Here is a 14635-nt window from a genome sequence, read left to right on the forward strand (position 1 = left end):
GCCAATGCAGGAAAGCATTTCATGCTTCTGCTCAGAGAGGCAGTGGAGTTGATCTACACATGTACCGTAGAGTGATTATTAATGAATTAATGAATGCACTTTGAGTAATTGCAATTATTTGCTGCATGCTCAGTACTGAGGCAATATAGAATCTATAAGTCTATAGATTGTGTGTGTGTGTGTGTGTGTGTGTGAGTGAGTTTTGCGCTCATTGGCTTAATCACATGTTAATAAGACAAAATTATAGTCAGACTGTGTTGTTACAGGAAGCCCAGTATGTGTCGGCTCATAATCTCTGTCCCTTTGTCTTAATTTATATTTTGTCCAGAGGCTTTTACCCTTTTTGCATTTCTTATTTGCATCTTCAATGTATTGTATTGAATTTTTTCAGACCCTCCCCTGTGACTAGAAGCTGTGTGCCTGCGTGGGCATCATGGCTGTGTAACTCAGGAGAGAGTCCGACCTCTAGTCGTTGCAGTTGGATGCAGGCATTCAGCCCGAGGCATTCATCAGGACGTTTGCGAGCAGCATTCAGTTACAGTGGCACTCTGCTGAGGATGAGCACAAACGACATGAGCACAGGACGTTTCAGGCATAACCTTGTTTAGTTCTGAACAACAGGATTGGGGACTCTGAAATTCATTAACATATCATTGTGCTGTATCCATCAATAAGCCTAATGTGATGGAACTACATAATATAATTACTGTGTATTACAGTACACCTAGCTTCATTACAGCATGACTGAGTGAACAGCGTGCCTCATTTCTGTTCATGCACAAGTGCACACTGTTTTAACATTACAGCTCATCCTGCAGCCACTATATATATATATATGTATATGTATATGTATATATATATATATATATATATATATATATATATATATATATATATATATATATATATATATATATCTGTATATATATGTGTATATATATATATATGTATATATATATACATATATATATATATATATATATATATATATATATATATATATATATACATATATGTATATATATACACATATTTAAAAATGCTAAACTACCATACATAACAACAGTTACACTTTTATTAGTCCCTCCAGAAAAACGCGATTATGCGATGGCATGATTCAATACATAATAAGGCAAAGTCCGCATATTTATGCGGGGGCTGCATTTTTTCAAATACACCGCACTTTCGCCGCATAAATTGCTGATTTCCATGCAAAATATGCAGGGCTTGCATGATTTCATAATCCCCGCATTTTCACTGCAAAAAAGTCACATATATCTTAGCAGAAAGTTGAAAAATGTTGCGTTTACTTCACACAAGAGCAGCCATTTTCCCCTGTTGCCATGGGATTGTATGAAGTGACGTAATTACACGACATGAACATCGTCGAAAAGCTGCAAACCCCGTGATGAAGCCATGATGAAGCCCGCAAATCAGTCTCATTTGCCAACAAAAAATCATACTAGTTTCAAAAACCTTACAGTTGTAAGTATATTAGTAGTATGTAAATTTACGTTACAGTAGAGATTGCACTTTGTGCATTGGAAGCACTTATTTTAACAGTACATGTCTGTTTTGTATAGCTACCTCTGTAAAACAGGAAGCACACATTTTTTTTTTATATTTTATTTATTCATATTTACAGAAGTTGTAACATATTCCTTTTGTAAAGCTACAGAACTTATTTGACTCATCAATGTTTTGTAAGTTTGAGCCATGTGTTTATTAAGGTCTGAAATAAAACAAGCTGAGAACTTAAATATTCCCAGCACTTTCTATGATGTAGTAGGCTATGCTTGCTTGTCATAGGAAGTAATAAGAAATGACTCTTTACATTAAGGTAGTAGCCTAGTGAGAACAGAGTGTTGGGGGAATCCCTTTTTTTCTCTTTTTCATCAAACCGCAATTTTTGCAAGTTCCCGCAATTTCATCGCATAAAATTGCATAAATATCCCGCATATTCCATTGCATTTTTAAGAAAACGTGCTGCATAATCAAGGATTTTTGCCCGCAACAATCACAAAAAAACTCTGCATTTTTCTGGAAGAACTGTTTTATGATGTACAGACATGGTTTAAGACAAGGTACCACCGTTAGAAGGTACTTAAGTTCAAATTTGAGGTGCTCAATTTTATACAACTTTATACTTCTACTTCTAATTTTAGAAGGTAATGTATTAATAAACCATGCATCTTCATATACTGATCTTATAGACTCTGATGCATTACAAAACAGTATATTCATTAGTTAAAATCAACCTCAACCTTTTTTCTCTATTACAAGTGTAATGCCATTCAAAACATGCTGTATAGCGTAGATTATCTGGTATTGTGAGGGGTTAAAGCTGATGGTGCTACCAAGCACAGGTAAACATTCTATCCCCTGAGGCTAACGTTAGCTAGCACACTACTGTTGACATAAAGGTAAAATCTCACCCCTTTCTTGCTGAAGAATAGATAACCTGCATATGTTGACTACATCTCCCCACTCAACCAGACTCTGTTTTTTTTTTGTTTTTTTTACTGCAGCGTGCTTATCTCCATTTTGTTTACATCTGCTTCCCCATAATCATGAGTCTCAAGAGTCACATAAGAGGAATCACATAAGGTCGTGGACCACTTACTCTATCACGATAAGCTCATTTGTAGCCTGTGATGTGCCATAATTTCAAAAATGACTGCTGTGTGCGCATGTTGAATATTAGAGAGAAATGAATCTGTAGTTTCTCCTTACAGTATGAGTGTGAGACACAACCTGAATTTAAAAAATGGTTAGGATTTTAAAAGATCTGTAGTGTGAGCCCAGCATCAATCTGCAGAGTGTGTCGCACGTTCATATTGCACCTCATTTGACACTGCACTTCCATGGGTCCTCATCAACACATCTGCCATGTGTGAAGTAGATCCGAAAAACGGTTCTCGAGATATACATGCAACAGACGGACAGTTTGACTGACAGACAGAGATTCCTTGCTTTATAGTTAGATTAGTACTTACTTGCTTTCGATTCTTTAAAACAGCTACAAGGAACTTTCATTTTTCATTTACTGAAACATGTATCCATGCACAAGCAAGGTCTGTCTCACTGTAACTTGAAGGTTGTGTTTGAGAAACAGAAAGAGTGAGATAAAGTCAGGGCAGAAGTTTGAGATTAGAGTGAAACTCTGCTTGCGGCATGCTGGACATCATAGTGACGTTGGGTTGACCTTCTGTCAAATGTTCTATGTCTGTTTTCGCTGCAGCCCCTGCAGATAAACCTAATTTTGTCCTTTCAGTCAGCTGCACCAGTGTGTCATGTGTGGGAGGCAAAGGGTGACCTGAGAGCTAACATAGCTGAAAAGGGCACATCAAACACTCAGTTAGTGGTTTCTCAGAGAAGGAAGTTGGTATTCTTATCGGATCAGTCGTTTTTTCTTTCTGATGTTAGACTTACTGATTTTAAAAGGAAACACAAACCGAGCACACAAACCTAACAAGAGAACAGATCAGATCACCGAGGGGTAAAACGTACTGGTGCTTTCAGTTACAGTGATTACGGGTTTCCACCTTGTGATTGCTTATCTCCCCAATTTTCACAGGAGGATTAGATGTGTGTGTGTGTCTAAAGCCTTACTATCCAGATACAAACACTAAAAGGTACCGTATAGATTATTTGACGACTAGTGGTGCAGGAGAACAATGCTTTGATGAGCAACTCCCGGACTGTTTGTATCTGATGTTCTGCCACAAGTACGTGACACACATGCCACCTGCCAACTGCAGAGGCTATAAAAGTGGACAGCTACCAAAAATAGAGGATGCAAAAACCAGAAGTCCTTAACAGTACAGCATTTGACAAATTAAAAACAGTTTCATGAGGTAGTAATTGAGGTAGGTAATTAATTTAATTGTAATTACAATACAATTTGTGGTGTTGTAATGTAAAACCCCTCTATCCAGGTACTGTGGGTGAAATCTAGAAAAGCTGTTCAGTGGAAGTAATTTACAGAAATGTATTGAAACTTGGAGCCGTTTCAGTGTCACAGAGGACGCTGGTGCATGGCATCCTATAAGCTCATGTTTCAGTGTTCATTAGTTTTAATGATCAGAGGGGTCTCACTGCATTGTCAGGAACGTGCCACATCTAAATTGGTATGTGGAACCTCATCTGGAGAGTGTCAGCAGATCCATGGGACATTAATTATACTCCTCGGCATTGTCACCTCATTCCCTAATGTCTGATTGGATTTAGTAAGCCTGTACTGTATATATGATAATAATCATATGAGCATATCTGCCCCGCTACACAGATAGGGAGACAGATGTATTGTGGTGATGACATTGAGGGCTCCTTCGTTTTGATGGATGTACAAAAAGATCGGTAGCAATAGATGTCAGTCAGCCAAAGGGCACATAGAAGTGGAGCTGAATATGTAATCGGAACAGATAATAGACGCATACAGCAAAGAGGTAGCGATGCTACAGGAGACGTGTGCAAATGGATTCAGTGAGGTAAAGAAAAGAGTGCGGGAGATAAGGTTGACCAGGGCGAGGAAGGAATGTGAGAGGCAGAGAGCAACAGGAGGGTTATTTTTAGCCAGTGCCACAAATATTGCTGTGTTGGTTTTGTTGGACCCACTTACTCCGAGGCAGACACTGGGCACAACAGATCACAGCAGTGACTCACTGGTTACTGACTGGCACCTGAAAACAGCCCTGACCTCCATTCAGGCAACACGCCACTGCACCGTCACATCCCGTTACCTTTACGACAGCCACTGCTGACGTGTCACTTAGGCTTCTGCAGGAGCGGGTTTAGAATCTTTTGGAGGTTGATAAGAGCACCTATTATGCTTTTTGTTTTTTCCTTCAGTGTGTTGTATAGGTTATCATGTATGTAAAAGATCTTAAGAGTTGAAAAGGTCAAAGTCCACAGAACAGGAGCTCCTCTCTCCCACAGAAAACAATGCTCCTGAAATGCCTCGTCAGTAGACCCGCCTGTGATTTCTTTACATCACACTGTGTCAGCATGTCAAGAAATCACATAACTTATGCCTGGCAGCTAGCAAGTACAAATTAATTTGGCACAGCTGCTCTGTTGCTGTTAGTGGTGCTGGGTCAGGCATGTGTGAACTGGCCAATCAGAGCAGAATGGGTATTATGGAGGGGGACCTTAAAGAGACAGGAGCTGAAAGAAAGAGTTTCAGACAGAAGGGGAATACAAGGCTGCAGCACTGGACAAGCACTAAAGCATGTAAACCCATTCTAGTAGTGACCCAAAATGAATAACATGAACTTGAAAATGTGCATAATAGGTCTTCTTTAAAGCCCCAATTCTTGGCAATCATAAATATTATTAATAGTAACATTGTCCAACTTTGTGCACTTAATGAGTGCCAAATAAATGACAAAAAATGCTAAAATAATGTAATATGAAACAGCTGCTATTTTTCAACTCAAAATACAGCAGTGATGAATCACAAGAATTGATCTGCAATTAATAAGTGAAAGTTCTTTTCAACTTTGTTATCAAGTTAAAATTACTATAAAGTATTAATGAATTAATATTCACATGTAAAGAAAATAAAGCATCAGACGTTATGAAACCAGAGAAAATGAAAATGCATGTCAATTTGTCTCCGATGTTGTGTTGAAGTCTGTTTCTGATTGGTATATGTGCCATGTACCAACCTCAACCTGCACCTCTGGCAGGCATTTTGGGAAACACAAATATAACAGGAGGGCATTATTTGATCAAGGAACACACTTTGACACAACATCGGAACATATCTTATACCATGTCAATAACGGGGAATTGTGGCTGCATTGGCATTGTGTGCTGAAAGATATGCAAATCATTATGTGTATGGATTATTGATTTGCACTGTGTTGTCTCAGGCCCACCTTCACATAGAACTGTCATGTTTATGAACTTGTGTGTGTGTGTGTTGATCAGAGTTGGGATTGAATGCTGGATTGGCCTCAGAGGATTTTCCAATTTCAGATTGCTCTGTGTCATTCATTGGTTTAAGAGTGGCTGGCCAGATTGTGAGAACAGAGAGCGTCTTGTGTCTTTGCAGATGTTTTGTAACATTTATAGTGGTTGTGCATTACTTTGTGGTGATTTTGCATCTTTTTGAAGATATCTGTGGTCAACTGACTTTCCAATAAGATTTACCAGCACAGAGGTTCTTCTACTAACAAGCAAACGACCTATTACCTTCTGTCACCAGCGTCACCCCTGACCACCCCTCAGGCTGCACCCCTGGCCACGGCTCTAGGCTTCTGGCATCAATAATTCAAATTGAACTCAAGCTGATTAAGTGACTTATCGCCTCCTACTTTATCTCTGAATCCTACTCACAGTGCTGAACATTATTACGCTCCAGTTTAATATTAAACACTTTAGTCAGTTTTTACTAAAGTAGAGCAAATAAAGGAGAAACTCGTGAAAAAAAACTCATGTGTCACGTAAAAGGATGAATTTAACCTCAGTTTAATTCAATGAGATGATCTTAGAGCATTCTTGCGGTACTCACACCTACAGTACAACATCATTTATTGCCACAGTAACCTTAAAGTCATCAACCGTATTTTAAAAGCAGCGCAGCAGCTGACCTCATTTAACCACTGTTGAAGGGGATTTTGATATCATAGCCTTGTGTTGAATATCAAGCACCATCAGCTGTTTTTTAGCTGACACGGGGTCTGCCGCCTTATTCGAGATTTCCACACAGACCTCTGATTTAGCCCCGCCATTTCCGACCTTTCATATGGCTCTTGGATTCTTTCTGAGGGCACAAATCTGCATTAGCAGGAAATGGGCTGGAAATAATTGAAACAGGATTGTTGTGAACATTGAACTGTCAAGTTCAACTGACACAGCAAATGTTGGACAAGACTGGAATTTTCTACAGCAGCTGCAAATCTGCCTTATTAACCTCAAGTCCCCTTTAAAATCCAGACAGATATCACACCTGAAACTGAAGAGGGATGCAATACAGTGTCATCTAATTGACTCTCATATAGGACTAGTGAAAATCACGTTACTAAGATGAGCCTGTGGTATTGCTTTAGCTTTGATTGTTTCCATGAAATAGATGACTTTCTCTGAATCCAATGGCTGTGAGCCTTTAGAGGGGTTCTCCTTTTGGATGGAAAAGGGGATTACTTCGACTGACAAATCGACCACATGGTCCATTAAGCTGCTGTTCTGTTTTGGTTTTTGCAACGTTTTAATATAATTTAATTAAGTACTTAAAGCACACTGTAAAAACAGTCTATTACAAGAAAAAATGCCTGCATTAAAACATTTACTAAGTCTGTAAGTGAGTATAGGGGAAAAATGTCCCCTGTGACTGTACTATTATATATCATGTCACACATTCATTGTTACTCATGCTTTAATGTAAAAGAAGGATTTTACTGTTGCAGCTAACTTTATCTATTTTTTATAGGACTGCATTTATTTATCATATATCAATCTACTTATTATTTTCCCTGTGAGAAATGCCGTCACAATCATCGGAGCTTAAGGATTGTTTATTAGTATAAGTTCAGAAAATCCATATTTGAAAAATTACTTTAACTATTCATTTTGAACCAGTTGAACAAAGAATCATTTCTGCTGTACAGTGTTTGGGAAGTTTAATCTACAGAAAACTACATCAATTTTATAAGCTTAAAAGTTTATAAAGTCACTAAGTTGTCAAATTAATGTAGTTAAGTAAAAGTGCCATATTTTCTTGGGAAGTTTGGCGAAAAACCATGAAATCCAAAAGACTCAAATAAAGTACAAATACCGTAACAATGTACTTAATTACAGTACTTGAGTATATGTACTTATTAGCATTCACCACTGTCTCCTTCTTGTTAAACTAAATAATGAATGAAAAGCTGATGTTTTAGAGATCCATGTTTGTATAGCATAGTGATGGTATGAAATTAATGTATCAGAGTATTTTGTTGTTCTGTATTGATCAGTGCTGGCGGCCATTCTAAGTTATTTGTTAGACATCCTCCAGTTACTTTCAAACAGCAAACTAAATGCACTTCGCAAGTAGGTGATTTATTGACGGCATGAAATGTAAAATAGGATGATAACACCAGGCACTGTTTGTTTCTGACATCTGCAAAGACTAATGAGCTGTCACACTCGATCATATTGATTAGTGTACTATGAGTTTGTATCGTCTGTATGTGTTGCTAATGACTTAAGATTACCTGATCCATAACTGAGATGCAAAAGGATCATTTGTCTTTCCATTGTGGCAGCACTGATATCTGCTAATCCATAAAGTCTCTTAATTTATTCTAAACACTGATGCTGAGTATCAACAGAATCTCTAAAAGCCCACACACATGCAAATAATCCTCTCACCCAGTACACAGCCCGACCACTAATGATGACTCAGTCTTGCCCCAGAAACCAGTGACCGTGACAGTATTGTTCCCAGCAACGGGCAGTCACTGGGCCGGGACAATGTGTGTGTTAATCTTTTCCTTTCCGTTACCTCTCTTCTGTCTTTTACCATTACGTCCTGTCCTATTCCATACTTTTTTATCCTGTCCTATCCTATCCTTCGGTCTGTCTTTTGCCATCTGGTGTTGTTTGGTCATGCAGTGTTCTATCTTTGGTTGTCGGGTCCTGCACTGTTCTGTCTGATCCTGCTGCGTATCGTCCCGTTACATCCACTCTTGTCCTTTGTGGGGTGATTTTCCAACATTTTGTCCTAGACCGTCCCCTCCAGTCCTGTCTTGCATAGTTCTGCCCTATCCCTTTCTGTTAGGGCAACCGTCTGCTTTTGGTCCTGTTCTGGCCAGTCCTATCCTGTCTTGTCCTGCATTGTACTATGTAATACTGTACCGTCTAGTGTTGTACTTTCTAGACTATCCCGGTCCATCCTTTTCTGTCTGGTCCTGTACTATCCAATACAGGCAAGGCCTATCCTAGCTTGCATTTTTCCATCTAAGCACCTGTCCACACCAGCCCGGGTAATTTTGCAACCTCGGGTTGCAACTCGGGTAACAGCAGTTGCGTGTGGATATGACAACCGCGATTATTTCCATTGCTTACATCAGAGCTGAGCGCGTGCCTTTATAAATAATGCACGCACAACAATGTAAACACAGAGAGTAACGACAGTTAGAAAGTGGTTAGAGGTTGTTATCTAGCTAGAGTAAACGTTCGCTTGATAGGCTAAAATGGACATGACAAAGTTGTTGTTGTTAATTGGCTTGCTGTCAGCTGTGTTTGGCTGTCATGTCCAGCTGCTCAACCTAATGCAACAATGGCGGCGCCTGGATGAGCAATGAAGGAGACTGCTCCTCTTGCTAGCGAGTCGCCATTGTTGTTTGTTTTGGTATTTGCCGCGCTTCCCCTTTCCGGTTTTAAACTATTTTGATTGGTTAAAACAGCCTTCCCATTTTACCTTACATCGCCACCTATTGCTGTGGCATATGTATTACACGTATATTGCATCACACAGATTTTTACGGTTGCATGTGTACGGAGTTATTCTCGGTTATTTTTATTACACCACTCGTGTGGACGCAGAATTTTATTTAACAAAACCTTGGTTGCAAAATAACCTGGTCTGGTGTGGACAGGGCCCTAATACTGTCCTGTCAACACTGCTCTGTTCTATTTCTTCCCTTCATTTCATATCCTATCCCTATCTTGTCTTATCCCAGTCTGCAAATGTTTGGCCTATCCTGTCCAGCCTTGCATTGTTCAGCACTAAACTTTCCACTGTTCCGTCATCTTCGCTTATCCTATCTTGTCTCATCCCCTCCAGTCCCTTACGTGCTGTCCTGTCTGACTATGCAGTCTTGTCTGGTACTCTACTACCCTGTGCACCACCACCCTCACTGTAATGCAATCTCCTCTCTTAATGCACTGTCACCCTGGCTGCAACATGTGTTTTAACATTAAAATGTGAGTCATGTCTTTATGTTTGTGTTGGTCTGCAGCATCGATGAGTCTTTGTGTGCATTCCTAATTGTTTGTGTGTGCAGCAAACAGAACCAAGCTGAGTCACCAGAGCAGATCAGCAGATTATCCCTGTGTCACGGCTGGGGCCGTCTCACTCTCCCCAGTCCACAGGCTTACACAAATTCGATTAATGACAGATGGAGTGGACGCAGAAATGTCCCGTTTGTACCATGAGTCATCTCGAATGACAACTGGGAGAGGCAGGCAGTGTTTTCTGAGGAACTTGCTAACTTTGCAGATATGCGTTATGTCACTTAGGCGGCACGGAAACTGGGTCAGGCCCTTTGCACGATGCTCTGTTTTTTCTAGCACTATTATGAAATACACTCAACAGAGGAACTCGTGTCAGGGACTAACAGCAGTGGTGATATAACAGCTGAAATCGAAACAGTAAGTAGTTCCTCAATGAGGTCATGTTTTTTTGGACAGTGCATCTTTAATACCAGTTACATAGCGCAGTCCCTTCCCCTCATGAGCAAGGTATTATAGCTCTGTGACACACTGGCGAGGGTCAGTCAATTTAAACAGCCTCGTGCAGAATCTCTCTCTCTCTGTCTCTCACAAACACACACACACACATACACACAAACATACACACATACACACACTCACAAACAAACCCTCTCTCCATCTCTAAATCTCCCTCTGGGTAATCAGTCAGTGTGTATTTTTAAATCTGTCACTAATCTCTATTATTGGCATAACACACTGGACAAGGTTGGCTTTCATACTCTGGCTACGTCGATGGTTTTCAACACAAAGATGTGCATATGTTTTTCTAAACTTCGATAAGACACTTTCTCTGACTTGAGCTCACACCTATGCACCAGCCTGTGGGACCCCCTGTGAGTGTCAAATCATGTGGATGTTACGCTGACACACACAGATGACAAAACAGATGCCACAGACAACGTCTGTCTGGAGTTGGCAAGAGTTTAGGAGGGCTGAAAAATTGCAAGACTTAGCTCTGTGGAGTGGGAGAACAGTATTCATCAATGCTTTAAATGTTAAAAAAAAGTAAAAAGGTTTGTTCTGTCAGTTCTTTATTCTAGACTTTGCGCTTGACTCAATTTCATTCCTAATCCAAAGTCCTTTTTAAGAAAAATGTACGCTGATGTATCGGATCCGTCTAATTCCTACCGGTGTTTTTCTGTTTGTGTAGGAGAAGCTGCAGTCCTTCGCCTTCCTGGTGTTTGTGGTGGTCTGCATTTTGGGATCTATCTACCTTTACTTCGTCCTGCCTGAAACCAAAAATCAAACATTTATGGACATCAGTCAGAGCTTTGCCAAGATCAACAAAATCTCCGCCCCCGCCCAAGAAATGGAGCTGGTTCTGTCCATGAAGCCTGACGTCAACGGAAAAGCCCAAGATGTCACTAACATGGATAGTTCCTCCTAGCTGTACGCCAAACTACGACTGTAGAGAAACAGGGTTAAAAAAATAAACTGAAAGTATTTCTTACATATTTATTTAATGACTGTGATGAACAAGATAAAAAATCATGCATGTTTCAATATGTTGTAGAAATGCAGGTGTTTTGTATACATTTTGTATGACTGAAATATTTGGGAATTTTGTAATATTTAGTTTACAGCAAAAAAGTTTTTATGTCTTGTATCAAAATTAAACCCAAATGTCATTTTCTGTTTGCCAGTCAATATACTGAATAGAACATAATGCATTGTAGGTGGTTCAGCAGTTGCAAAAGGGATAACAAAGTGGATATAGACGGCTTGCATCAAATATACAAATACAGTGTATATTAAGTGTATATTAAGTGTACTCACTGCAATATTTAACTTTTCAAAGCGTTCTTTATTACAGGAAAAAATGTTATCACCTCACAGAGATATGGCTGAAGTGTTAGCCAAACATGTTGTTTGAGTGCCCACTTTCACATGACACAATGTCCTTTCAAACAACTGCGTGTAACAATATTTAAAGAAATATATTATGGCACCCTTAATTTCCAGACCAGGCCAAAGTGTGTCTGACCAACTGGATGGCGATTGAAGCAGACAGGCTGTAGCAGCATGCAACATCTCTTTTTGTCTGTCAGATTTTATCTCACGTATGTCATCTCTTTGCCCATCCCAAAGCAGCTTCATAATGAGAGGAGGGCAGCCATGTGTCTTAGGGGAGACATATTTTGCAGAATTAACCCTAATGCTGATGTCTCGGTTGACTTCCTAATAAGAGAACAGAGAGAGAACCCAGAGAGTGCAGTAAAGCTGACAGGAACAGTTTTCTGGAACCTCTCCAAATCTGGAAGAGGAGCCAGGGCTACTTCCCAGCAGATGGCGGGAGCCAGCAGAGGAAGTGATCTGAACAGGGGCAGACAAGCGTGGCATTGGATAGCACTCACAGTTTGCTCCACAGTGGGGTGTACTCAACATTTCAAAGTCCACTGCCTGGGGGCTAACACCCTACCCGCACATAGAGACACACACACAGACACATGGATGTATGTGTCATGCGATGATACAGGGGCGGCCAAGTATTCGAATGGCACTGAAGAAGAGAGGTGGGTAAATTCACCGCTCTCAGTTTAATTCCTGATCTTATCCAGTGAGTTAGCGCCACAGATTACATTCGTGCAACTGGCAGGCAGACGGGGAAATGGGTGGAATAATAATTGGAAATGCTGTCTCATATCGCTCTGCTCTAGCATGTCTGCGGCAGACATGGCAGGCAGATTTGCTGGCTATTAGTGGTCGGAGAGTAATTATCTTACCTTACAGCTGCGAAGACATAAATAGTGCATTTTTAATAAGATGCACTGTAGAGTAATGCTGTGTCTGATAAACAGCGTGTTTGTCCAGCCACTTAAATAGAACCTATCCTCTCAGAAAGTGTTGTTAAATTAACTTCTCATTATACAAAGTAAGAAGTGGGCACAGTGGGGAATGATGATTCATTCCTGCAAAGCAAAGGTGCACAGCTAACCGTTGCTAACTAGCTGGCAGCCTTGTGTTAGCAACAGTTAGCAGTTACTCTAGATTCTTTATTGCACCACTAAAACTGTCAAGGCCTCTTCTGGCGACAAGTAATGAAAAGGGTTAGGAAACGGAGAGGGGGATCATTTAGTTTCACACATCCCAGAGTTTAACAACTTTGAATAACCCGAAAGTCACAATCCATGACAGATTTCCTTTCTTTCATATTTATTTAAGGCTTAAGTAGTATATCTAATATCGCAGGTGGATTTTTTCTGTCATGCGATGACACACTTTCACTATTTCTATCCATTATCTCTGCTACGTCCAGCAGCACCTTCACCCACTGAATGAAGAGTGTCCATCGAACCACAGGCCACTGTAGCTAAGCAAACAAAAATATTGTCTTTGTGACTCCCTGCCTCACACAGCCAATATCTGTTTCATATCATCTGAGTTTACTCAGCAATATCAAACAGAGGATTAGGGGTCCAAATATGGCGGTCCGGTCAGTGCAGGGAGAGTTGCTCATGCAGAGCACACAACAAAAACAAAACCCTTGAAACTTTATACTCACTAGGATGGCTGTATTCCATGAGCATTAGTTTGTTGTTTTTTTGAGTGAGCCTGGCCGACAGCCCCAACACCAAGAACGCAAAAAATAATATTTCACAGCTCATGGTGACTTTAGATGTATAGCATACAGGACGTGCTGCCCAAGTTTTGACAATTTAAAGAATGGTATTGAATGTTTACAGCAGTTTATGGATATTGAAATGCTTTTGAAAGTGATGTTTGTTCCATGTCCCTCGGTCAACCTGCAGATCAGACGATGTGTTTCTTTAAGGGTTGAGGTACTCAGGAACCACAGTGCTCTGCAGTGACAGGAGGTTGGTGTCTTTACTGTGCACGTGTGCCTCTACAGTGATGAATGGGCAATTTTATGCTGTGCTGTCTTTCACCTTCACAAAGCCTGCCTCAGCACTTGAACTTAAACAACCATACAGGTGTCATTGCTGCGCAGAAGCCTGGTTGTCTGGGTAGGTCATGAAAAGCACAAAAGAGTCAGAAAATGCAGATGCTTTTTTTGTCCTTTTTTTTGTACAGTCATCGAGACAGTAAACATTATTTATGCACCATAATGTTTGCTACCTTAAAGGAGTCTCAGATTAAAAGCTTTTTATCATGCAGTCGTTGGGAGGCGACGTGATTTATGACTGCTATTAGTCTTTACCATATGCATCTGCATGCTAACATTCATCTGCCTGAGCCATGACTCATATTCAGGATGATGTTTACTCGGAACAAACATACATCCCGGTCATTCATCTATCTGTAGGTGTAATTTCAACATTAATCAAGTGTTTAATCGTGCATATTCGCAGGCATGTGTTCGACTCCTCAACATCCCGGCCACTGAATTACCTCAGCGGCGGAGGATTAACCCACTTTGGTTCGTGCCTGCCTGCTGCATTCACCACTCTCTGCTGGATTAGGTTTTCTCAATCTGATTGCCAGTGATGGAAAACAAAAGCGACATGCAATAATCAGGTTATCTTCCAAATAACTAGTGTCAGACCTCTAATTACACTTCGGCGTGTAAGTCATCATTATGTCATCAGTCATCATTTGTGTTTTTTTCTACAGTCTGCCTGGTCAACAGTGATTCAAAGCACATCAGTAGGCCGTGTCCCAGTTTTCTCTGCGACTAGACAGCAAAGGTTTG

General features: G+C 40.3%; 1 protein-coding gene across 3 annotated transcripts in view; it reads left to right on the forward strand.

Annotated features, from left to right (window-relative positions):
• The window catches only part of slc2a9l2 (solute carrier family 2 member 9, like 2), a 118980-nt gene extending 107361 nt beyond the window's left edge, over positions 1-11619 (forward strand). For all 3 annotated transcript variants that reach the window (XM_030418794.1, XM_030418796.1, XM_030418795.1), the window contains exon 13: positions 11135-11619. In XM_030418794.1, coding sequence (XP_030274654.1) covers positions 11135-11371 — 237 coding nt within the window. In that variant the 3' untranslated portion in view covers positions 11372-11619. The remainder of the gene's footprint in view (positions 1-11134) is intronic.
• Positions 11620-14635: the final 3016 nt, after the last annotated feature.

Source organism: Sparus aurata, chromosome 6, assembly GCF_900880675.1.
Source record: "Sparus aurata chromosome 6, fSpaAur1.1, whole genome shotgun sequence".
In the NCBI taxonomy this organism is placed as follows: Eukaryota; Metazoa; Chordata; class Actinopteri; order Spariformes; family Sparidae; genus Sparus; species Sparus aurata.